Source organism: Taeniopygia guttata, chromosome 3 (genome assembly GCF_048771995.1).
Source record: "Taeniopygia guttata chromosome 3, bTaeGut7.mat, whole genome shotgun sequence".
Lineage (NCBI taxonomy): Eukaryota > Metazoa > Chordata > Aves > Passeriformes > Estrildidae > Taeniopygia > Taeniopygia guttata.
In genome coordinates, this window is record NC_133027.1 from 14,297,753 (window position 1) to 14,323,152 (window position 25,400).

The window sequence follows — 25,400 nt, forward strand, 5'->3', positions numbered from 1 at the left end:
GTTCTCTAACAAATAATTTTCTTCCATGAGCTTACTAAAGTGAAAGTTTTTGGAATGTCAAACTGTATTTTACTAAGTTTTTAAGTTTTAAGTTTGCAGTTGGTAATGCACACACTCCCTTTATGGCTTTTACCACATCCTTGTAATTAATGATGTCTAAACCTTAATTAAAATAAGGCAGAAAATAGTCTTAGCTTATCAACCAAAAATGCATCTGTTTTTTTCATACTGAAACAAAAAACCCAGCATACCTTTCTACATATATCTCATACGTACTCATCCTAGGATAAAAAGATGTATGGACTTTTTGATGCTTTTGTAAATCTTGTATAAAAAGCAGTCTTTTTTTTTGTTTTGTTTTGTTTTGAAGGAAATCCTTGGAGGGCCTCATGCAGCTGAGCATTATGATGGAGAATTCTTTAAGAAGTTCAGAAATCAGAATATTGTACTTTCAGCAAGAACTTATGCTCGGGTATTAATATTTATGTTGCTACAATCCAATGTTGTTTTGTTATTGCTCTTTGCACTGAAGTGCTTTTTCCTCCTCCCTTTGAACTTAGTTGAGTCTCAATGAAAATTTAAGAGGTGGTGTCGTTGTTTGATTTTAAATAAATAAATGCTGTGACCCTGGCCTTGTTTTTTTTTTGTTGCTAAAGAAAATTTAAAAGTGAACTGTTCGCTGTATGACCTAAATTTTCTTGCTCATTTTCAGTCTACATCAGTCTTAAGCTCTGCAACTTACTGTTCTGTTCTTTAGGAAAGCAATGTCAGAGCCTTGGAAATTTTGTTCACATTTCATGGATCAGCTTTACTTCCACACAGACAGGCGATTCTCTCCAATTTCCCAGAGACTACTTCACCATACGAGTATGCTTTGCTGTTACCTGAAGCTTGGTAAGGGTGTATCAATAGATACTAACTCAAAGAGAGAATATTTTTAGATTAATACATACATTAGTTTCCAAGTATGGCAGTCTGTTATTGGTTATTATCTGGAATCAAGAGAGCAGTTTTGTCTTTATGGGTCTTGACTTTACGATCATAATTATCTGCTTTACTTTGTGCCATTTGTGGAATCCTTTTGATCATTAACGGGAAAATAGGGATTTTAGAGGTTTTTTGCTCTGTTACATATCTAAGAGGGAACATGGACTTTTCTGACCTGAAACTGCCCAGATTTTCGTGTGTGTAGCACAGGTCTTTAATGGGTTTTTGGTAACAGCCAGTGTTAGGGAATGAATAATACAAGTGTTTAGGTCCCTGGAAGCAAATACATTTTTCTGGATTTGTTTTGTGAAGTAATTTAACACCCAAGCAGTCAGTAACTTCAGAATCATTAATCTTCTTGGTACTGATTCTTGCCCAAGGTAAGGTAGAATTATAAAAAACTTTAAATACAGACTTTCCTACTGTTTTATTTCAGCATTAAAGGTTATTTTACTGTAAATTTAATCTAAATTTTTCTTAGAGAGTCTTCCTTGAACATCATAATTAAGTGTTGTATATTAATTAGAAGAATTTTTTGCTTTTAGAGTGTTTCTTTTCAACACTTCAATTATTGTTACAGTGAGCTCATTATGATATTAGTTTTGAAGCATATTGTTCAGTGCTCATAAAGAGTGGACATATTTCATTAGTTGGTATTTTACAATAGGACTTTGAAGCCTTACTTAAGAGGGAGAGTTTTTGGAGGAGCTAATAGAATTTTTTTTGTAGTCTTCCATTATTATATTTAAGCTTTTCACTTCAAGGTTTTGTCAGTCCCATTTGGGCAATTCTCCTTTTACAATAGGGTTTTTCAATTAATCAGTTATTCCCTTGAAACTTTTCCTAACTGAAGATACTAACCAGTTTTATCGTCCATGAAAAGAAGGAACAGTCTTTATTTCATGATAGTTAATGTGTCCCTTTTTATTTGTTGGTAGTATTAGGAAGACATTTGGTGACTTTTTTAAGGTATGAAAACATTTGTTTTTTCATTTTCTTTAAGGAAAAAGTTAGGACCATGAAGAGAAATTATTGAAGTGTTTATAAAATTGGTAAAACATATTCCAATTTTTCTTTTTTAAGGTTCAGAATGTGAGACATAGGGAAGAATGGTCATCTTAAATGTGGTTATGATCCATTGCTGGTCATAAATAGAGTCCTTGTGTTTCTGAAGGGCTATTTGTTCTTGGTTTTTTCTTTTTTAATTTTTTTTTTATTTTGTTCTTTGGTTTGTTTACAAAACTGACTTATGTACCAAGAGACAAGATGACAGCTAAAATAAAACATTTCACTAGTGATCTAGTAGTAAAGATGTGAAGTTATGGGGCAAGAATTTCATTTTGTCTGCTATTGAAAAATGAAAGTATATATTTTGAATCTTTATTCTCATGGCAGACAGAACTTTCCAGTGCTAGGATCAGGTACGTGCAGATTCACACTTTTTATCCCCCAGATTGCAGAATAGACACTTCTGTGTGTCTTGAAGTTTTTGTCTTTGGACAACTACAAAATGAGTATGAGATTAACACAAATCCCATACACTTATAAAACCAAAAAGCATACTGTATATTTGATATAAACTTTTTCTAAAACAGTTCCTCTGTTATAAAACTGATTGCTCACATAATATTGTTAAATATACTCCCTAAACCAATATTTTAGTAATGTAATTAAATATGTAGTGATGACAATATCTATTAATGAGACTAATATACTAATGAAATAGATTTAAGTTGTATAAAGTAAAAGCTTTTTACTATTTTAAGGAGGCTTCTGGCTATTCTTGTTTCTTGTGAATCAAAGAGAATTGAAGTTGTCATTTTTCTGTAACTGTATTGTCCTTTTAGCTCTAGCGGTTGTCTTTTAGGGAGTTTATTAGTATGGTAAAATTACTGACATTCTGTAGATATGTCATCATTGTTAAGAAATGTCATTTAAATAAGTGTGCTATCTAGTCTTCTTTATATTAGAAGACAGTATGTAGACATAATTTTCTGTAAATTAACTGATTGAGCAAGATTATGATACAATTTATTAATTCCCACAGAGCATTAAAAAGTTGTAAGTAGTGACTGTAATTAATATGCTTCTGAAGAAAAGAAAAATATTGCAAAAATATAAATCTGATGTTTTAATTGGTAGAAAAAATATTGCAGCATTACCACACAGTCTCTTTACCTTCTGTAGCTTGTAATTTCAAGGGGCTCAGGACAAGCGATGAATCAATCTGTATTGATGAACTTTGACTTTAGGCAAATAGATTCTGAATCCTGAAAGGACTGTCTGGTTTTCCTTTTGAAATTTCACAGTGTTGCAGTTAGGAAAAAGGGTGTATCCTTCAGGAGGTGAGTTTTTTTTCCTTTCAGCTGCAAAAAAAGTCTGCTCTCTAGTGATTTCTTTTAGATCTTTGTTTTTTCTGAAAATTTTTGATCACAGTATCTGTACCAGCAGATTTCAGTGGAGTATTTGGTGCATGTGATGGGACCACTGACACAGATCAGCTGATGGCATTGCCTCTCTAAGAGTGCAGCTTGATCCAGTGGCCTAGCTTAAAGGGCACCTTGTCCATGCCTTATTGATGCCTTTGTTGCTCAGTTTCCTGCAGCTCAGACTCCCTGCTGATCAGAAACTATTTTGGTGAAGGCTCTTCTGTGTCTTCATATATGGCTCTGTGTGTGTAGGATGAAGTACTGTTTTGAATTTACTGTTTTGAATTTTGAATTGAATATTGTGTCTGTGTACATTGCACACTTTGAACAATAAGGGGGTTGATTCCCAGCTGGAGCTCTCTGAGGTGACACTCATTCCTGTGGGAATTCACTACATTTGCTCTATGCTCACTTAGTTGTTCCATCTCTAGGGTAATCTGGCAGAGGCAACACATGAGATTGTACAGCAGGTGCTGCCTTGTTAGTGCATGGAACAGGTGAGCTGGGTAAAGAGGCACCTCCAGCTACAGCCAGGGCAAGAGCACTGAAACAATTGCTTGCTGTGCACCCCCACCAACATTAATACACATATAATGCTATATATGAAGAATTTCCTAACCTGTAAGAAGTGTTTTTGTAAAGATTGTGTTATAACTGTTCATCTGCATCCTCCAATTCAACTGCCCATAGTAAATTCTAAGTACCTACTGAAAGAAAGGTTAGTGCATTCTTTAGGCATAAAGCAGGTGTTTTTCTTCTACTTGGACATGTCATTTACATTAGGATGGCATTTAAAGGGCAGTGTCACAAAAGTTTGAGGTCTTGTCAGTCAAGGAAGATCTGGCATAACAAATGGAGAAAAAAGTAGATTTTTTTCCTTTTTGTGACAGGTTATTAGGAAATACATATATTTTTTTCCCTGTATCTGCTTGTAAAAAGTCTCAAATGGTAGATATCCTTTTGTTTCTCATTTTTGGCACATATTTTATAGCTTAGCATCTCTTGAGGTTACTCAGAACAGTTCAGGAGTTCTGTGTCTAAGCAGGGAGTTGATGTATTCATGAGACTCCTGCAAAAGTCTGTGATTTAAGTATGCTCAACAGCTCCCTAGTTGAGAGGGAATCTGAAATACTAAGACACAGTGGTGGCTGTGAATGGTATTTGCTTCAAATTGGTATTGTGATAGGTGGACATTACTAAGTAATGTGTTTTTGCAGAATTTGGATTGTAATGTTTTCCTATTTTTCATATTATTTCTCAGCTTCTTTTATGTTGATGGCTCCTGTGTCTCTTCTGTCTCTTATTGGGTTTCATGCTCCCTCTAAAAGATCCATCAGATGCACAGACTACATCTGTTAGGACAACTAGAATGAAGGTGGTAAAAGTTTAAGTATTCAAAGGAGCTGATAGCTCTTTTTAATCTCTGTTTTAATAGCTATAGCTAGTGTTCTTAATCTATAGTTAAGATGGTTGCCCTGAGGTTCTTAAATGTGATGTAGGAAAACAGTGTTTTACTGCCATTATAAATACATAACCAGAATATTTTCCATTTTTTAAAGTTTCTTATCTTTTGTACTAGGCTTAACTGCTGTATTGTAACATTACTGCTCACATTTTCAACTCGCAGAAGTCTGGAACTTCAAATGTATGGTTCCCCTAGCAGCCATAAGTCTGCTATATTGCACATTATGCTATTGTAAAAATCTTCCCCCTAAGATAGCAACTTTTTATAAGTTGCTGTGTTTTTGCTTCTTAACTTTCTCAAATACTGGTGTTCGATTGTGGCATAAAGTGAATTTTTACTAGAGAGCTGTGGATGAACTCCATTTGCCTGATGAACTGGGATGAGAGTGTGGAATTATCTCCTAAAATCTTAGTGAAGGTTTTAAAACCTGAAAATTTCCATGTAGTTGACTTTCATCTATGAATAAGTACTACTGAGGGTACATAAGCAGTTAACTTTGCCTTTCCATCATATCTTCTCCTGAACTAGGGTTTTAGTTCTTGCCTGTGGCACTGCGGTTCCAATAAAGCTCTCAGAACTTCATCTCTTCCCTTCCTATATGTGCATGTAAATAGGTTTAATAATAGAACGTCTTCAGAACTGTCTAATATTTAGTCCCCTCTTTTTAATGTAATTTTTTTCTTGTGAAGCTAAACTGCCTTTGTTTCTAAGTGTAATTCAGAGGTGTTTGTGCTAAAAGAATTAATCTCATGGTCAGTTCCATTTTTGAACTTGCTTAAATTCATTTGTATAGTGCTACAGTGAAAATAATAAGGGCCTGCGTTTTATATGCATGTCCTTTTTCTTTGCACTAATAGGAAGAAAAAAAACAATTCAGAGGAAGAAATGTAGTTAATATTATTTTAAGGATGTATTTGGTAGAAAAAAAAGGAGCAGAGCTTACCTTCTACTATGAAGTAATAAAAATATTTTTTGAGAGAAAGATTAACTTGTCATGATGACACTCATGCTCATGTCTGGATTAACTTCTGGTAGGAGCAGGGAAGGTTCTTGTCCACGTGAAAAATAAAGCAGTGGTTTGGAGGAAGATACTCTTCTGCAAGCTGCTAGTGTGTGAATCTGTGGTAACAACAGGAATAGCTCATTTATAGCCAGGAGGCTGCTGCAGACAGTGAGCTGGTGAAAGTACCAGAGATGTTGGTTGTGAGGAGTTTTTGAAGAAGAGAATGAGAACTTAGAGCCATGAGGGAGCTGTGGAGAACACTTAACTGTCAGGGAGGAAGGAGGGAAGTTTCACAGAACCTGCTGTGCTGGAGCTGAGCTGTCATTTAGCTGAGAGAGCTGAGTATGTTCAGTGTGGAGGTTTCAGACTGGCCAGCAGCAGCCTTCACATAACTTCCTTGTGAGTTGAACTGTGGCTGTGCAGCTTATCCACAGAACATCAACAAGATTTCCTTTGTATTTCTGGCTAGTTAATACTGGACTTAAACCTGGCTTCATCTACCAGGTGTGTCTTTTGCCTGCATAGACCTGAACTGGAGTTTGGCTTGCTTTGTCCAATCTTCTAATGAGATGTATTGTTGCTGTTGTCTCATCTGTTCATTGTACTTTTACAGTGTTTAGAATAAAATTTCTCCCAGGAACATTCGTTATGCTTTATAAATGTACACTTCTGAAGTCGTATTTTCACGATTTGGTGGCAGATGGCTTTGATCTTACTTGGAGTTCAGCTTTGTCTTTAAAGTAGCTTTCACAAAATCAAAATACTTTCACAAAATCAAAATGGGCTATTGCCTCACAATTTTAATTGTATACATGAAGTAAAAACCCCACAGTGAGCTTCTGAACTGTGCTTATGTACTGTTAGCTGACTTTTCTGATGTTTAGATTATTCATTCTAGGTTGTTTAGGAGAGAAAAAAGTTTCCTTCTCCCCAAATTGTATTAGAGGTTAACCATATCATTAAAACATAGCTAGATTTGTTTGTATGAAATCAGTTATAACTTTCTCTCTGGTGGCAGAGCTGCTTCAGAAGACCTGTCACTGCAGTGTGCATGGCAGGGATTCTGAAGGTTAGTTCACTCTGGCAGCCAAAAGCTGTGGCATAGCCTTTACCCCAGTTTATGCAGATCAGTTTTCCCAAAATGCATGTTTTAGGCAGCAGCTGCACTTCAATCTTGATAAATTCGTCATGTCTTATGGATATTTCTTGAAAATGAAGTACTTCTCTCTCTGCACACCACTTCTGTATCCTGTAGTATATTGAACAGTTATAAACCTAAAAATACACATCATCAGTTCTGTAGTTGCATTTACTAATTCAACTACTAATTCAGTATTCACTGTTTTCATTAGTTAATTTACTGATTTACTAATTCACTAATGAAAAAAAGAATATTTTCATGCAATATGAACAATGCAGTACATATCACAGCTGTTTGAGACTGTATATTGGGGATGCATTTCTTACATTTCCTCCTGAGCTATGAAATAATTATGACATAACAAAACTGTTTTAGAGGCAGAAGATTGCAGAGCAACAGAAAGTGGCATTGATTTCCCCATTGCTATCTGAGAAGATACAGACTGTTGGACAAATGAGCTTCTAAATTAAATTTAAAAAGAATTATTTTAGTTATTTTATATCTGTAACACACAGGCTTCCAAATGAGGAATAAATGAGTGTTTCTAAATATTTTTCAGACAGGGAGACATGATTAAAAAAGACAGCACCGATTAATCTACTTCCAAAATGCCCCAAACCTACTTCTAAAAACATCAATTCCTTTCACCAAAAAGATACAGTTTTATAAATGTGTTGGGGCAAATAGCACTTTGCATTCAATGTGGATGAGTTTACAAAGGAAGAGATTTAAAGAAAAAATATTCTGAATTTTCAACTTGAAGAATCCTGGAGACAGGCCTGTTGTATGAAATGCTTAAAAGGGGAAAAAAAGCAAGCCCAAAAAGTTGGTGTTGGTACTGGAGTGAATTGGAATCTGACCTTAAAACTGAGTTAGACCTTCCTGTTTTGAAAGCCTGTCCTTGTAGAGAAAATAATCTGCAGGTTTCAATAAATGCAGTTGATCTGATACAGAAACTACAATAGCATGGACTTCTTTTGTCAAAGTGAAGAATGGGAAGAATTGCCAAGCCAACGTAAACAATAGACTGAAAAGAGCAATACAGGAAAAGTCAGCTCTATTTGAAGAAACAGAGTTGAATACCTCCATAATCAGTCAATTTACTGGGTTCCAATCATATTTATTCTACTGTTGAAAAGAGAGAAAGGTAAAGGGTGGGGGAGAAGCCATGGCTCAGGAAAAATAAAAAGTACCTCACAGCCATGCTAATATTTGTGTACAGTTACAGTATGGCACACACAGCTGATAGTTTTGTTAGCTGGGAAAGAAAGCCACCTGGCTTAGTGACTACAGTGACCTGTCACCAGCCACGTCTGGAGTTGCAAGTGCGTAGGAATGCAGGCTTAAGCTGCACGTGTCTGACGTCTGTGGGGTTTTGGTTACAAGAGCAAACCTGCAGAGTTGTGTAGCACAGGAGAATGAGCTCTGGATCCGGTGTCCTGTGCATATGCAGCAGGCTGCCTGTGCATGCTCAGTTCACACTTCAGCCATGCTAGAGCTCTCTCTGGTGTGCAGGGCGTGTGTGGAGGTTCTGATGTGCCCCCATTCAGCTGGATTTGCTGTACAGGTGTTGTAAACAAATCATTTCAGAAAAATGTGAGTTCTGCCTCTTTTCAGATACATGTTCACATCGGTACCTATTTGTTTCATCTGTATGCATGTTATTTTTAGACTGCAATGGTATTTTGACATCTGAAGTCTTTCTCAACTCGCTTCCATCTTAACAACTACTTTTTCTGAGTTCTGTTGGTCTCCGTTTCTCCATGAGTCACTGAAATTACTGAGAATAGAAATCTGAGGGGAAAAAATAGTTTGTGCTATAAAGCATAAGTATCAGTTAAGAACAAACCTTGTGATAAATGTTGAGATAAATACAGCATTCTAATCTTTGCCTTTATAAAGGGCTTAGGTACAGGTATGTCTCATCCTTTCTTTGTGTCAAGACTGGTTTATTCCAGTCCTTGTATATAATTTCAAATAATAGAGTTTTTATTAACTCTTCAGAATGAGTAGAGGTAGTAAGTACAGTTGGATACAGTCATGTAGGGGGCAAGAGAGAGTTACATATTTTATTAGTATTGTTGAGAAGGTGAATGGAGCTAGGAGTCAGCTCTGAGTGCTGTGGGTTCTGCTAGGGTTTTTTTGTGTGTGTGTTCTGAGCACACCAAGAAACTTACCTGTTAAGAGTGACTTTACATAAATGCTGAATTATACTAGGATGAAACATCTAAAAATCTTGCAGCTGTATCTTTATTGGTGGTGTTTTCTTTAAGCATTTAGAAAAGATGGTTTCTGAATGCTGCTTGACTCTTAGTGAGAATTTAAAAATCTAAAATTCCTGTCTCAACTTCTTCCAGTGGTGAACCTGAATACTTTTAAAATGGCAAATGGAGCCAGAGCAGAAAATAAAGAGTATTTTCTATGGCTTATCCACACAACTGACTTAAAATATTTAACTTTTTGTGCTGTGAGAAGGGAAAAAAGATAGGGGTGGACATTTTGCAGTTAAGATTGCACTGCATGACGATTCTTTCCCATGAAATGAAAAATCTGTTGGTGAGGTCTGTTAAAAAGCTTTTATGAAAGACTTCTGAAGTATGCTTTTAGAACTTCTGGAATTGAGATGTCTGGACAACTGTGGGTTTCACTCCTGCAAAACCTTATGCTGAAACATGATATTTATCTTGATAGATTTGGCCAGAAGGCAAATGGCCAACAGTGGTTTTCAGGAGAGGAAAATATGTACAAGCATGTACACTGCAACATTTACTTGAAGTTTCTCAACTGACAACATACATCTATAATATATTGTTCATATATCCTCAACTAGATATTTTCTAGATGTAGTAAACTTTCACAAGACTTTATTCTGGGAATTGATTCTATTTTTGAACCCAAGTGTGTCGTGGTTTATATTCTATGCCATGCAACAGGTAGTTAACATTTCAGCTATGTATTGTGTAGAACAGCGTCTGCTGTTTATTGTAAATGAGGCCCAGTCTCATCAGTATTTACAGTAATGTAGGAAGTAAATACAGTGAAATATCATTTCCCATTTAAGTGAAATGATAACATGAACAACATGGTATCAGTCTTGGCATATTGTTTCTTTCTTCTAGGATTCTTCAATCTACTCTGGCATTTAGAAAACGGACATCATACACTTCTTGCCTCTAGTCATTCATATTGCTTGTCTCTGTACTTTTCACCTTTATTTTTATTGTACTCTTTTGAGAAAACAGCTAGAGAGAGTCAGAGTTGCACATTGCTCTGTCCCTTGATGGATTTTGGAGTTGCGGGGAAAAGGGGAAAGGAAAGGAACTTTAACAGAGGGCATAGCCTGGGAACTTGAATTGAATGAGATCTTTCTTAACTATTACTTTTTTTAAGCAGTAAACTTTCAGCTTCAGTTGATGCTATAAACCTGGGATGTTAGGGAAGTTTATTTTTCATAACTTCATAGGGAAGTTATTAATGACTTTTGCTAGTTGGAAAGGATTCTATTTTAAAGTCTATTTAAAAATAATATTTGAAGCAGTTGGAATTTAAAGGCAAACCCAAGTGGCTTTTGTGTTATAGAGACAGGGAAGAAAGTATAAATTTTTAGATGGGAAGAGGGAAATGCAAATTATTTTCTAAAAATAGTTGGGGATATGGGGTAATTCCATGTCTGCAAAAAAAAGCATTTGCTCAGAACTGTTGACTTTAGGCTGGGGTGAGTAACGCTTGCATAAAAATTAAACTTTTTAGTCTCTAATAATTGTTGATCAGAGTGAGTGAAGTAACTCAACTATGTTATGAATAATTGGAGGTTAGAAACATGTAATTTGTATTGTTACATATGCCATAAAAATATGCAAGTTTTGCCACATTTAATGGTAAGCCTTTTGTGCTACTGAATCTGTAAAGAAATAACTCTTACCTGGAACTGTATGTCCTGGATGTAACTTCACCACATCTGTGGCAAGTAACCTGGATGTGACAGCAAAATTATGAAGAATATGTTCAATGTGGTATTTTGCAGTATAGGCTTGGGTCAGTGGATTTTTCTTTAACTTTTTTTTTTCTTTTTTCTTTCCAATCCCATATGGAGGGATCATAGCATTAGGATTTTGTGTGTACATTTTGAGATGTCTTGTTTCCTTGTCATTCAGATCTCATTCATGCAGGAGTGGTTTTAAATTTGCATTCTAAACATCTGTATCTCTTTATTTGTAGTAATTTTCTCTTTTAATGACTTGTTATTTGAAAGAGGAGAATGTTGAAGTTTAAATCTCTGTTAAATGTGTGCACCTCTTTCCTTACTATTTCGCATGGCTTCTTTCTCTCAATATCAACCAAAGAAACCCTTGGAAGAGCAGCCAAACCAAAGAAAATTTTGCCAAATTTTCTTCTGGGCTTCTCAGATTAGATAGGAAGATTTGTTCAGGTGGAAAGTTCTTACTTAAGACAGTCATGAAAGTGCAGGTAACTACTGGGAACAAGACTTCACTTTCAGAGTAAATAGGATAAGTGGCATGTGCTGCAGTTTTCTTAAGGGGCCTTGCTGTAATTATTTACTTACTGCACGTGTCCCCTATTGCTCCACTGTCAGGTAAAGGCATCAGAGACTCTTGCAGAAGCCATATTTAGAAAGAGAGTGGTAGAGGGACAGTTTGTATTCTTTTTAGTAGAGTAATGGAATAGTTTATGTTGGAAAAGACCCTTAAGATCAAGTCCAACTTCAAGCCTAACACCGACAATTCACCTCTGAACCATGTCCCTAAGTGCCACACCTCCATGTCTTTTAAGTACCTTCCAGGGATGGGGACTCAGCCAAGAGGTGAGTGAGAGAAACTCATAGAGGGAGGGTCAGACCTTGTTTTACAGGTTCCTTGGTATTCTTTGGGCTGTTCTTAGTGAGCTGTGGGAGGGAATGGGACTAAGGGAAGGGCAGGATATAGTGCATGTTCTTTGCTTTTTGATTCTTCAGCCTCTGAAACTGCTCAGGCGCTCAGGCTGCTTTTAGAGCCTCCATTGCCAGCTGGTCCTTGCCAACAGCTGACTAGCTCCTTGCCCCTGTAGTTTATAAAAAAGCAATTGTTGTTTTATTGTTTTACTAATAAAGAAATAATCTCAAATGGGCCTGTAGGGACTTGACTGCATCAAATAATTTTAACAAAGTGTACTACAAATTTTGGAGACAGAATAAATACTTAAGACATTAGTATGTGAGCTAATGTTGGATGAAAAAGCTATCTGTAATGTGAAATTGGAGTTGTTACCTGAAAACCTTCTCTTAGTGTTATTCTGTCATAGTAGTTCTGCTACAGTTTTGCAGACATTTGAAACAGCTGCTGAAATGAAACCGATGTCTGTCCTTTTGTGTATAAAAACACCTTTTTTTTCCCCATTAAGAAAGTGTATTAATCTTAAAAACCCCCCACCTAATTCCTCCCAAAACAACAAAAAAACCCAAATCCAACTAACCATCTGAAAAACCAAACAAGCCTCCTCTCATATGAAAACGGGGTCTCCTCAAACCCTTCATGTTTGATTAGTCTGAGACCCTTGTGCCAGACAAGTCTGTCAGTGTCCCATTATGGGGACTCCTCATGGAGGGGTGCTCGGGCAGTTCTGCACCAAGCAGAGACCCCTCCTGGGTCTTCACACCTTTATTCAAGTGAGTTGCCCACTCCCCTTGAAGGACTCAGGGTTACAGTTTATGGAATACCAGTCTTTATTAATAAAATTGTGACAGGTTAAGGTTCAAGGATTGCTGGTGATAGTATCTGACTGCAAAAATGTATTCAAAGCAATATGTATTACAAAATATAGCAAGCTCTACTCCCTAATAAAAGTTAGCTTGAGATACTAATTTGGTGTGCATGGAGGATGGTTTTTACCCAATGGACAGCCCTGTGGGGGAGAAGACAGGTTCAGCCCATCAGCTGATCTCAGAAGTTACGGTGGAGTCTTTCCTGACTTCTCACCATTCTTCACTTTTATACTGTTTCTTTACATTAAAGTGAAGAAATTAGTATAAAAGTATATCATTTTATACCTATTCAGTGGAGGTTGGAGGTTATCTTGGAAGCAGGGAACGTTGGTATAGTATCTGATATAATGTTGGGATGGGAATATGCACCAATCCAGAGTGTTTTTTGCCATAGTTGACTCAAAGACATCTTCCTAATCTCCTTTGTGTTTTAGCTGCTCTGTGATTTACCAGCTAAAAAGTACTGCTGAATTCCCTCCTCTGCAAGGATTTCAGCAGAGCTTGGCCATGGTGTTTCCACTCTGCTCCACCCTTCATTTAGGCCCCCTTGGCAAATATTGTGTGGGGGAAATCTGGCACACTGACCTCATTCCATGCAGGGAGGAGCAACTGCATTTTCCTCTATAATTTCCATGCTGTTACAGCTGCATCTCTGACTTTGCACTTTTCTGCAATTTTACCCCCACTCTTTTCCCTGCCTTCACACCCCCTTCTTCCCCAAACAAAATAACCAACCAAGCAACATCCCCTTGAAATGCCTTCTTAAGCCTACTGTGAAATGAATGGGAAAATTTTGCTAAGAGTTGAAATTGTCTTAGACAAATTTTGTTCTGCTTTCTCTTCTGTTAAATAGAACACAAAAAAAGAGAGCATTATTGAAATATCAAGTCCTGCTGGTACTGTCTTTAGTTTATATTTTGGAAGCCAGTATTAATCACAGTTTGGCTTTTCTGGTATCTGACATTTCAGCTGATAAAGAGAATTTTTTCATCACAAACTGGGACTTCCATAATAACATTCTCATGCATGACATTTGAAATATGACTGTATTAATTTAGTTTATGAAGTCACTTTTAAGCATTAAATTATTCATAAATTATGTTATTTAGGATTTAAACAACTACAGCACCCCTTATCCCCAAAATGTATGGGCTGATGATGAATCTTTCAAAAATAATAGAGTGGCTTTATTCCTGTCTATACCACAAATGTTAGTTTGGAGATTTCTTTATTAATTATTTTTAATAATGTTGCTACATGGTGCATAATTATAAAGACAGCCATAGAGTAGCTTGTTCAGGTGAACTAGGATTGAAAACAGGTGTTGCTAGAGGTCTGACACAGGAATTAGCAGTTTTCCATCCTCACCCCTTCATTTGTTTGACTTCTATAATCTGCAGACATTTCTCTACCGTTTCACTGGTGGATTATTACAGCATGTATAATTTGGAGGGTTGGAATGACTATGTTGAAACACAAAGTATTGCTTGCTAATATGCAGAGGAGGGAAAGAAAAGAGTGACCATTGTTCTGGGTGATATATGTATGTGTATAGGACAGGGCAGTTTATGGCCATGCCTTGCTTTGTTTAGTGAGTTTAATGGCTGTTGCTAAATGAGATGGAGTTACTTATTTTAAGCTTTTTGTTTCAACTCGTAGCATATTGTGAAATTGATTTGTTGGTTGGAGTTCTGGTTTTTTTTTAAGCTACTGAGTTATAGTGCTGCTCTTCAAGGGATGTGAAGATTGTGTCATTTGTTAGTTTATAAATCGGGATTGTCTGTGTAGTATAGCGGTTGCTGTTTATTTTCAGGGTCAGCAGAAAATGAATTAAATTTAAAATATCTTATTGTTTCAGTATGCTGCACCTCTAATGTCTCTACTTTGTACATGACTTGTTTCTTATTTCCACAAGTGCCAGAACCTAATGAAGTTCTTCTCTTCATAAACTCCATTGGTTTATGTTCTGCATAGCTCAACATGGTTTTCTAGTGTTTTATGCTGCATAAACAGCTAGCCTTCTACACCAAGCCATAGCTAATCATTCTAGTAATAATCCATGATGTTCCTAACCTGCATCTTAAACAGGTTTTTTGTTTTCTTCAACCTCAGTATTTAGAGGATGTTTCACTGTAGAAATTTGTAGTCAGAAACTCACATTAAACTTGAGAAGATCAGCACAGCAGGGCATATGTATTTTCAGTATGAGGAATTGTGCTAAAATTTGAACATTTGTATTTTTTTTCAAGTTGTGAATATCATAGATTTTTACTCTTCGGTCTTTTGTGACAGCATATGAAGTCAGAATACTTACTGTGAAATGGTAAAAACTCTGAAAGTATATAATGATTTTTTTCCTTTGTTTAAAGCATAGTCAGTAAGAAAATTTATTAATTTTTTTTACTTGCTCTTTAATGGTATAGGTAGAATATTGGTTTGTGTGGATAACATACAGGCAAAACCACACTTTTAAAGCTGCACTAAGAAATAGTGAATCTTAAATAATTGATACTGTAATTGACTGATATGCTTATTATGAATTCACTGAAATATTTTTGTATGCTTTGTATTCCATTAATTCAGTTGCCAAAACAAATTAAAAGTACATAAAATTATATAAAACTACTCTTTTTTGTCATACCAGCTACAAGAAGGGGACACTGAAAATTCTTCCTTGGAATGAGCAGAAACATCGTGAAGAAGACTGGTGTGAAAAACAAGAATGCAGGTAAGTAGATATAAAAGCAAAAATATAAAGAATTTATTTACTAATTCTTAAAATGTGGGAATTGACTGAGTAAGACTCACTGTTTTTTTACACACTAACTTGTGTTTTCAGCTTTCTAAGGGAGACAGACTGAGCCAAATGGAAAGCAGAGGTTGTGCAAACCCGGATCTTCAGTAGAGAGTGTTCTTTCTTTCATGATCTGTCACATGTTTGAAATCTCTTACTAGTTCAATAGAGAGGATTCTTTCTTTCATGATCTATCTCCTCTTCAAAATCTCTTAGTGGTTCCTTTGCTGACAAAAACTAACACTCACTGTGGTAGGTTGATTGTGTAATTTTCTTTCAGAAGTTTTAGGAAAAAGGCTGATGTGAAAAAAAATAGAGGTAAACAAATATGTACTTAAACATATACTTATTTTTTTGAAAGGATGGTTATTGAACCCACTTCGCAAGATGAAGGCCAGTTTTTGTATGAAAAACAACCTGAGTTACTGAAGTACAGGACTACTGACCTTTCTGTAGATCTCGTCACTGATTGGTATTTGAGCAGAGCACAGGAAATTGAAGCATATGCAATGCAGGTGAGAATAGCAGTGAGGAAATGATGGTGGCTGAGCAGCCTTCTTCAACAGAATCCTTAACAATCTTAATGCATATTAATAGGACACTTTTCTCTCAGTAATGCACACTCTGTCTCAGCTTCATTATGGCTTTTGAAGTACTTGTTTTTTCTTCTGCAGTGTACTTAGGCTTGCTCTAAAGTTTACTCATCCAAATACTGAATCCATAGAAATTAATAAGGAAGCCACTAGGTTCTGTTTCATTTGGTTTTTACCATAGCCAACAGTAGGTCTTTTGTAATCCATGAGAAGCGTTTACCATTGCATTTTATGATTGTAACTAAGGGAGGGAAAGTTGTGCGCAGCATGTTGGGAACATGTTTTATGACCTGTCACATGCTGCTGTGTTATGTATATTGATACATGCCTGTCACACATGTCACTGCCATGTCAATAAATGGTACTGTCATGACTTCTTACTGGCAGTTTTACTGTGTGTCTGTGGGACTACCATGCATCTTGTTTCTGCTTGATTTTCTTTATATGTTAAAAGTGTTTGAAGCTCTGTTGCACGTAAGAACAGAGCTCATCACTCGTGTGCTCTGGTATTTTATTGCTTCTCAGACCAATTTAGCTGCATGAAAAGGAGGGTGACTGGATGTATCACTATAGTTAGTTCTGGTGAGTGAGTTTCTGCAAGTTTGACTCTACCAGGGCTCTTTTTTAAACATAGTTGCCTATGATCTTAACAAGCAATCAGTAGGTATGGAAATTAAAGCAACTTCCAAATCAATTAAATTATGTAACATATAAATCAGTTGCATTCTCTTCAAGACTTATGTCTGCCTTGTGGATATTTACAGGCAATATTGTGTTCTTTGAAATCAAAACAGAACCTTTCATATAACAATAGTTTCAATCACTGGAGAAAGACTGTCATTTATTTTTTGTGATATAAAATACAACAATTAAAATTATTAAATCATGGTCAGCTAGAAAAATCATATTGCATGTCAGTTACCTGATTGTCTTAGTTTAAAGCAAAGTCTTTAAAGTCTTTAAAGCAAGTCTTCATATTCCATATACTGAGATGAGCTGTGTGTGATCTCCAGAAGGACTTATATTCTAATATCCATGCATCTATATGATGCACCTTGGTTAAAAGCATATAACAGTATCATCCCCTAAGATTAAGCATTTTATGTGGTCTTCATAAAGCTGAGATGGGCAATTTGTTTAGGAATATGAAGTCCACAAAGACTTCTAGGAACTTCAAATTGCCTATTAAGTAACAGGGGAATAAAATAGGTGCTCAGACTGGACTCCGATTGAAGTTGGTGTTTGGCAAACAGTTGTACAGCAGTGTTTTTTAAATTATTTTTCAGGTTGACTGTGCTCTGTCCCTTGTTCGTCTTGGCATGGAGAGGAACATTCCTGGTCTGCAGGTGCTTTGTGACAATCTGATCACTCTTGAGACAGTGGTTTATGAGACTGATGGTGATCGGACTTTGACTTTGAAGGAACTTCTAGAGATGAAGGACATTGAGAAGCTGAGACTGTTGATGAAGAATGTAAGTATTTTGAATAAATCAATAAACATACCTTGAAATCCAGTAACTCAGATTACCCTGGATGCTATGTATATAAACCACTAATTTTTCTAGAGAACCTCCATCTTTAATTCAGTAAAAATTCTACATTTTCACTCTTCCTTTTTTTTTTTTTTTTTTTTGTGTAGGGTTTATTTCTTTTTCTTTCTTTCTAACAAAAGCTAAATTTGCTCAGTTTTCTCAATGACCCATTTTATCCCTGGCTGAGGACTCAATAAATCTTACTTTAAAAGCTATGAATTTCCTTTTCATTAGCCTTTTTTTTAAGGGTCTTCAGTGTAGCTCGTAATGATGCTGCAGATACAACAACATTGTTTTTTGGTGTCTCTAAATATTGTCAAGCAGTTTTATATATTTTATATGTTTTTGTCTCTGTGTTGAGCCTGAGCATGGAATTTCAGTGTAGAAAAAGACCTCTTAGAAGGGTTGAAAAATATCTAGAGATGGAACAGGGATCTGAAATTCAGTTGAAGAGCACATAAGCCACAGAGGAAAATAGGAAAATACTCAGAAAATAAATATAATTGTTTGGAGGTTTTTTTTTTTTTTGTGGGGGAGGTGGATTTGTTTTGGCCTTTGTTTATTTATTTGTTTTGGTTTTGGATTTATGTAGCCACTCATCACTTGTTTTTCTATCTTGTATTCTTGCTGAGTTACTGAAAGCAATGCTACACTGGCATGCTTGCACAGTTTTTCACTCATTCTGAAACTGCAGGAGGAAGACAGGCTTTGCTCATGTAATGGGCATTCCTCCTGTTCTTCTCAGTTTCCCTAAACCATTGGGTAACAGAAAGAGATTGTTTCAGTGCTTCGTGATGTGGTGATCTCTTTGTGATAGGTGAAGATAACTGTTTCAGTTACATTGATCAAAAAAGGTTCCCTTTGTTTTTTGCTTTTTCTGTTTGTTTTGGACATGTTCTTATATTTCCTCTCTCTAACTTTTTGTGCTTTCCAGTCCTCAGATGACAAATACGTGAAGAATATTTATCAGTGGATGATCCCTTTTCTTCACCGCTGTGAAAACCAGTCCCCTGGTCTAGCAAATGCCCTTTTTAAAGAATATTTAGTAACATTGGCAAAGGAAGACTTGACTCTGCCTCTGAAGATATTTCAGAATTCAAAACCTGATGTAAGTAAAGAGCTCTGTTGATTCTGCTGGTTTCTTTGGAAATTCTTGTCCTGAAGAGATTAATTCAGAAATAGTCCGTCTAAGTTCCATCATCCTTCTAATCTTTCCCATTTTCCCGGACCCAGGATTTGTTTTGTTTCAGAAAACAGTAATTTAAAATTTTTTTACCATAAATTACAATGCAGCTAAACTGTCCTTGTTGAGACTTCCAAATTAATGTACTAATGATTCTCGCCTAGTAGAATAAAAATTATTGGATTATTGGATAAAATAAAAATTGAATGGATTCTTCTTCTATGTAATTTCCTGGTGACCTGTTTAAAGTAAATTCCTGGCATATTTCCTTTATAAAAAGTGGATATGAAAAAGTTTAATGATCTCACTTTTTTTCTTGAGGAATTTTACTAGTAGATTTCAAGTTACTTCCCCCTCTTCTGCCTTCCACAGCAAATGTAAAGAATAAAGTGGGGGCCATTAGAATTGAGGTGAGAGTTCAATGAGTAAGGGTTGAAGCTGCCTTCTGTGTGAGTGTTTCATGCTGCTTCTTTGGCTTAAATAATTATTCCAGAGCACACAGGCACATATTTGCATGCTATTGAATGTTCTGAGTGTATGGACAGAAATCAACCAGCAAAGCACAACCACAGCTCTTTTATGTATGTTGGTACTGTTGTACATTTTAAGTAAGTCTGACAAATGTTTGCAGCAGTTGCCTTCTCTGTCTTGCACCCTTTCCACTTCTCAAATTCAGAAAAGGTATAATGGCATACCCCTGTTCTTTCAAGTGTCTGCGCAGCAGAAAACTAGCTAAGATAAGTTTCTGATTGTGACTTTAACAGGTTGTTAGCAAAAGACATTCTTATTGCACCTGAAGACAATTTATTTACTTGGAGTACACATATTTTTATATTCAGAAGAAAATTAACTGTTAAATTAGAAGGAAGAAATAAAAACCAGTTTATTTTCTTTTCTTGTTAGTGTCAGCCAAAAGTTATTCCTGATCAGGACCAGCTTATGATCACAGCGTTGGAGTGTATTTATAGCTGTGAGCGAGATGACCAGCTCTCTCTCTGTTATGATATTTTGGAATGCCTTCCACAAAGAGGATATGGGTAAGCATTTTCAGCTAGTAATTTGTAACTATTTTAGAAATATTAAATATAGTTGTGAATGGATGCTTTAAAAAGGGTTGTTCAGTTACTAAAGGGCAGACAGAGTTACTGGAATATTCTGTTCACCTCTGAGCTGCCATGGCTGTAAGGTGTGTATCTATGTACTTCTGCTGTGTACATACTATACCAGTTAATGCAGCAAAACAAGAGTTAAAGTAGCAGCCTAGACCAAGGCTTCTGTATTGTTTCTTAGACTTTTAAAGTCTGATGAATTGAGACCAAGTGTTACTCCTGTTTTAATGGTTTTGTTACAATAGTGGCATCTTGCTCTTAACTTAAAAGCAGCAATACATCCCTGTGAGAGAGGGAAAATAGAAAAGTCTATGGAGGGACAAGTAATGCTCAAGAAAGTGAAAGCTTGAAGCGTAGATATCCTGTGATCTGTGAGGTGCAAACTATTCTTCCAGTATCTTTTACATGACGGAAAGGAAGAACCTGAGAAAAGTCTAAGGAAGACCTTTGCTCTTGGAAGACTGAGAGACCCTCTAAATTTTAATTGTCTTTACATCAAAAAACCAAACAGTTTTAATATTTGCTAGTAAACATATATTTGATTTTAATCAAGGAGTGTGTCAGACTGCTTCATTTCTATGTGATATGAATTAGAAGAGGAAATTAAGGAGTATGTGTGTATATATATATATTTAATTGTGTGATATCATTGCAGGCCTGCAACAGATAAAACTAACACTCTTCATGATGAAGTAGATGAACTGGAACAAATTCTTAGGTATTTAATTTTTCTAAAATAAATAGTGTATTCTTACAGAAATCACTAGGCATAGCCAAGAACTCTTTATGATAAGAAGCCAGCAAAAATATTTATCTTTTTTTTTAATGCTGTCAGCAAGATAATCCTTATGTTCATTATAGTCAGAACATAGAAATTTTGAATGGTTTTATGTATTTGAATATTATAAATCTCTAGAGATACTATTCTTTAATAATAACAGTTTAGGGAGTTATGTTTTGTTCTGTTTTTGGTTTTTTTTTTTTTTGTGGGGGGCTTTCTTGGGGATTTTTTTTATTTGGTTGGGGATTTTTTGTTGTTTTATTTTTGGTGGGGTTTTTTTGGCGAGGAGAAAGAGGGTTAACCTGAGGAGTTTGTTTTGATCTTCATACTCTATAATGCTTTGAGTGATTAAAGACTAAAACTGTGAAGGTATGTCGTCAAGTATTGGTGGTGTGTGTTTACCCTACAGTATTGTTAATGTACATATATTTTAAAAAATGTAGGTAATGTTACTCTGGCTAATTTTTACTGTAAGCGATTTTCTGGAGGCTGTTTACATTTGCAGTGCATATTTTGAGAGAGCTTTTGGAGTCCTGCTGCTGCAGCAGTAGCTGCACAGCTGTGCAGGGCTCGAAAGGCTGCCTGTGTTGCAGTGTGGTGGAGCTGCTGGAGAAGCACGGCCTGCAGAAGCCGGTTTCCTTTGTGAAGGACACCAAGGACAGTGCAGAGGAGGCTCGGAAGCTGATGATCAGGCTTACCAGGCACACAGGTCGCAAGTTAGTATTCCAAGGGGAGTGGGGGAGAAGAGGGGAAGGGCAGTGAAGTAACAGAGCCTGCCTTGCCTACTTTGTGGCAGTAGGGAGCTGATGTGGTCACCTGTGGACAATGTACATAAACACTTTTGGTGAACTGATGATTAATGTGATTAGTGTTCTGGCTGCATTCTCCCCAGGCAAAAATCTCTGCCTGCCTTCAAACCTGCTTTAGTATGTTTGTGTTCAAGTAAACAAGCTTAAAATGCATACCGGCTGCAAAATACGGCAGGATGGTGAACTGTGAAAGTTAACATATTGTAAAAAAATCTTTTAAGACCTATTTAATTTTATTGAGAGTGAAGGATTTGTAAAATAATTATTTGGTTTTTTTGGCATGTTTTCTTGGAATCCTTGTAATAGGGTAATTTATTGATTTTAGGTATTGATTCTACCAGTAGAATATATTCCCAGTATAATTTTTCAATTTTTCTAGTTTAACTCATCTTTCATTTAACTCATCTTTCAACTGCATGTAAATTATTAAATGGCTCTTGGTATAAGCAGATAAAAATTTTGAATCATGGGAAAACCGGCTGTAACTGTGGGTGATATGTATTTCTTATTTAAAGCAAATATGCACAACAATTTATCCGTGATGGTAGAGCGGTATTTATATTTTTAGTTGTCTTAAAGCTTTTTAAGACTTTTAGAAACCTCTCTTTAGAAAGATCAAGACAATGCCTCTGTAGGAAAAATGTTGATTTTTTCCACTTCTGTTGGAGACCTCTCATTTCGCCAAAGTAAAAGCTAATGCCACATGAAAAAAATCACTATTAGCTGGAGCAAGCTCATGCAATTTAAAAAGGTCTTTTTTTAATCTGAAAGGCTCAAGATAATGTCAAAAAATTTTCATAGTGCTTTTACTAGTGAAAGTTTTGGTAGAGCACAAGAAATTGAAGCTTTGTGGATAAACAGAGATCCATAGATCTAGAGGGTCAAGAATCTGAATATCACTCAATTTTAAGAAACAAAAACAAGTTGCAGCTTTATTCTCCTGTGATTGCATGCCATTGATTAGTCCTTTGAGATTGCCTACAATGAACAGCAGTTTAATTATCCTCAGTTGCTGTTACAGACTTGGTTTTGCCCTGCAGTTCCCCTATCAGCAGGAAGACAGCACTTCCAACTTCCTGATGTATTGTGGAACATTATCAAAACCTATTTGGGGGACCTTGAGAAAGATTGCTTAAATCTCTGTCTTATCCCACAGAAAACAAAAAAAGAACTTTGGGTACTGCATTGTTTTCAAACCATTTTATCCCACAGATACTGTTTTAATACTCATTAATATTAAAAACCTTCAGTCTTTGAATCACTTCTGGTTAAGACTCTAATTAAATATTGAAATAAAGTTTGAGGAAACTTATATTTTTGGTTATGGAAATCTACTGCTTTTCTTTAAAATTGTTGGGGATGAGAGTATTTAATTTTAAAAAATGTTTGTAGGCAACCGCCTGTTGGTGAGACGCAGTGGAAGGAATTGCTCCAGGATATGTTGGACATGCAGCAGAAAGTGTATAGGTGCTTACATTCAGATACTTGCTATGAGGTGAGTTTTATGTCTCCTTACTGACTTATGTCCCAAGTTAGCTACACATTCTTATTTCATATTGTTGTTCACAGGTGTAAATACATTTTTCTGTGTTGTTACTTGGTTGTCTACTGCATTTTTTCAGAATATTTTATTTAAGTAAGAATTTTCCGGTGCTTATTCATTTTATCTAAAGCTCCTCTAGTAAATACCTTGTATATCATTTACTAAAATTCAACTTTTTAGAAATTGAGTCAACTTTGTGAGATTTTCTTACATAGCCTGTAATTCTGTGTACAAATAATGACTGTGCTCAAGAAAAAAGCAAAATATTTTTTTAAGGAATTGAGTGTCTTAAATTGGGCAAAATTTCTACCTTGAAATAAATCAAGTGATTTGTGGCAGATGCAGCATTTTATGAGTTTGCATGCTTTGAAGAAAGTCTTGATTGAAATTTAAAGAACATCCTATGTATTCAGTTCTAAATATTTTTAGTTACTTTAGGAATACAAAATTTCTTCTCTTACATTGTTGGTTTTAAGGTCTTAATACTGAACTGCCCTTTCAGATTCTTACATCGTCGTAACACCTCAGAATGTAGGTATATTTTGGTGTCTTAAGTCATACTGTAAAAAGACAGTTAATATGCTTTTTTTTTAAAGTTCCAATAAATAGAAACTAGCTACCAGTTAATTTTAGCTTTACTTAAGTGCATTGTAGAAATACTTCCCTTAGTAGAAGTTTGATTTTCTGCTTGGACTGAATATTTTCTTTTGATTTCAAACATCCTTGTATTCAAAGGGGTTAATGCCGATAAGCTTATTTGCAGATAAGCTTATTTGAAGATGCTGCTGCAGTTTATTAAATTACTGTTCTTTCTTTTAGATATTCACCGAAAGTCTCTTATGCTCAAGCAGCATAGACAATATCCACCTGGCTGGGCAAATGATGCACTGCAGTGTTTGGTCAGTGGATCTACCAAGTTCATCAAAAGGGAAGCCGCAGTACCGAGTCAGCTATGCCCGAAGCATTGAACTGGTTTTGGCTGCTGGTAGAGAATATTTCAATTCTTCGGCCAGTTTGACTGATAGCTGTATGGAATTGGCCAGGTAAATGCCCAGCTATCATATACATAAACACAACTGATTTAATGTTGTCACAGCATTAGGGTTTATTTGCTAGTATCGCATTCTACCCCGTCCTAATCTTCTGTTGAGAATCTTTTTCCTAAGCAGGCTCTGGAAATAAAGAGTAGTGTTGCTTTTAATGCATAAGGGTTCTGTGACCAGCTTTTCTCTTAGGGTTTTATGGTGATATTTCAAAATACATGGTTTGTAGCTCAAATACTTGCCATGAATGTATGACCCTGTGTTTATTCTGTTTAGCAACATGTTTTCATCCTCCTCTGATTTACCTTCAATCAGCTGGTAACTTAACTTGAGTTTCTGTGAATGATTATTGTGTGTAGGCCTCCTAGTAGCCTTTGTGTATGAGTTGCTTTAAGTAGAATGTATTTACAGAATCACTAGGGTGGAAGACACCTTTAAGATCATTGAGTCCAACCCATGCCCTAGCACATCACCAAAACAATGACAGTGCCACATCCAGTCTATTTTTAAACGCTTCCAGGGATGGTGACTCCACCACTTCCCCGAGCAGACAATTCCAGCTTCTCTGTAACTCCTTTATTCCACTACTATTTTAATCTTCACCCTGAAACATTTGTCAATATGCCAGAAAAATCTGATGGATTCAGATGGGATGTTTAGCATACATAGAGGTTTTTTTTTTTATTGAAAATGTGTATTCTTAATTAACATGTGGAGAAAAAATATGACAGACTGGACAAATCATATACTTTCCTGATCTAATGTGTATGGTGATTTTAGCCATTTAAAACAGAGATGAGTTGCCAGCTGGACAAGCTCAAGATGTGAAGCTTGTAACACTCATGAAATTCAACATGACCAAGTGCTGGTGCTGCCCCTGGGTTTGGGTAGTCCCCACCCCAGGCTGGGTGATGAACAGATCCAGAGCAACCTGGCTGAGAAGGACTTGGGGGTGCTGTGGGTGAGAGGCTGGACATGACCCAGCCATGTGCCATTTCAGCCCAGAATGACAAACATGTCCTGGGCTGCATCCAAAGCTCTGTGAGCAGCAGGCGAGGGAGGGGATTCTGCCCCTCAGCTCTGCCCCAGTGAGAGCCCACTGCAGTGCTGCACCCAGCCCTGGGTCCCCAGCATGGGAAGGACATGGACCTGTTGGAGTGAGTTCAGAAGGATGAAGCACCTCTTCTGTGAGGAAATCTGAGGGATTTGGGGATGTTCAGCATGGAAAAG

The 25,400-nt window shown here is 36.2% G+C and overlaps 1 protein-coding gene across 1 annotated transcript in view; it reads left to right on the forward strand.

Annotated features, from left to right (window-relative positions):
* Nucleotides 1-25,400, forward strand: part of NBAS (NBAS subunit of NRZ tethering complex) — a 157,507-nt gene that overhangs the window by 29,211 nt on the left and 102,896 nt on the right. Inside the window, exons 20-30 of the mRNA XM_012572811.5 lie at nucleotides 371-472; nucleotides 758-894; nucleotides 15,428-15,511; nucleotides 15,939-16,092; nucleotides 17,457-17,642; nucleotides 18,637-18,810; nucleotides 19,789-19,922; nucleotides 20,650-20,712; nucleotides 21,369-21,491; nucleotides 22,977-23,079; nucleotides 23,947-24,170. Of these exons, the coding sequence (XP_012428265.5) occupies nucleotides 371-472; nucleotides 758-894; nucleotides 15,428-15,511; nucleotides 15,939-16,092; nucleotides 17,457-17,642; nucleotides 18,637-18,810; nucleotides 19,789-19,922; nucleotides 20,650-20,712; nucleotides 21,369-21,491; nucleotides 22,977-23,079; nucleotides 23,947-24,170 (1,484 nt within the window). The remainder of the gene's footprint in view (nucleotides 1-370; nucleotides 473-757; nucleotides 895-15,427; nucleotides 15,512-15,938; nucleotides 16,093-17,456; nucleotides 17,643-18,636; nucleotides 18,811-19,788; nucleotides 19,923-20,649; nucleotides 20,713-21,368; nucleotides 21,492-22,976; nucleotides 23,080-23,946; nucleotides 24,171-25,400) is intronic.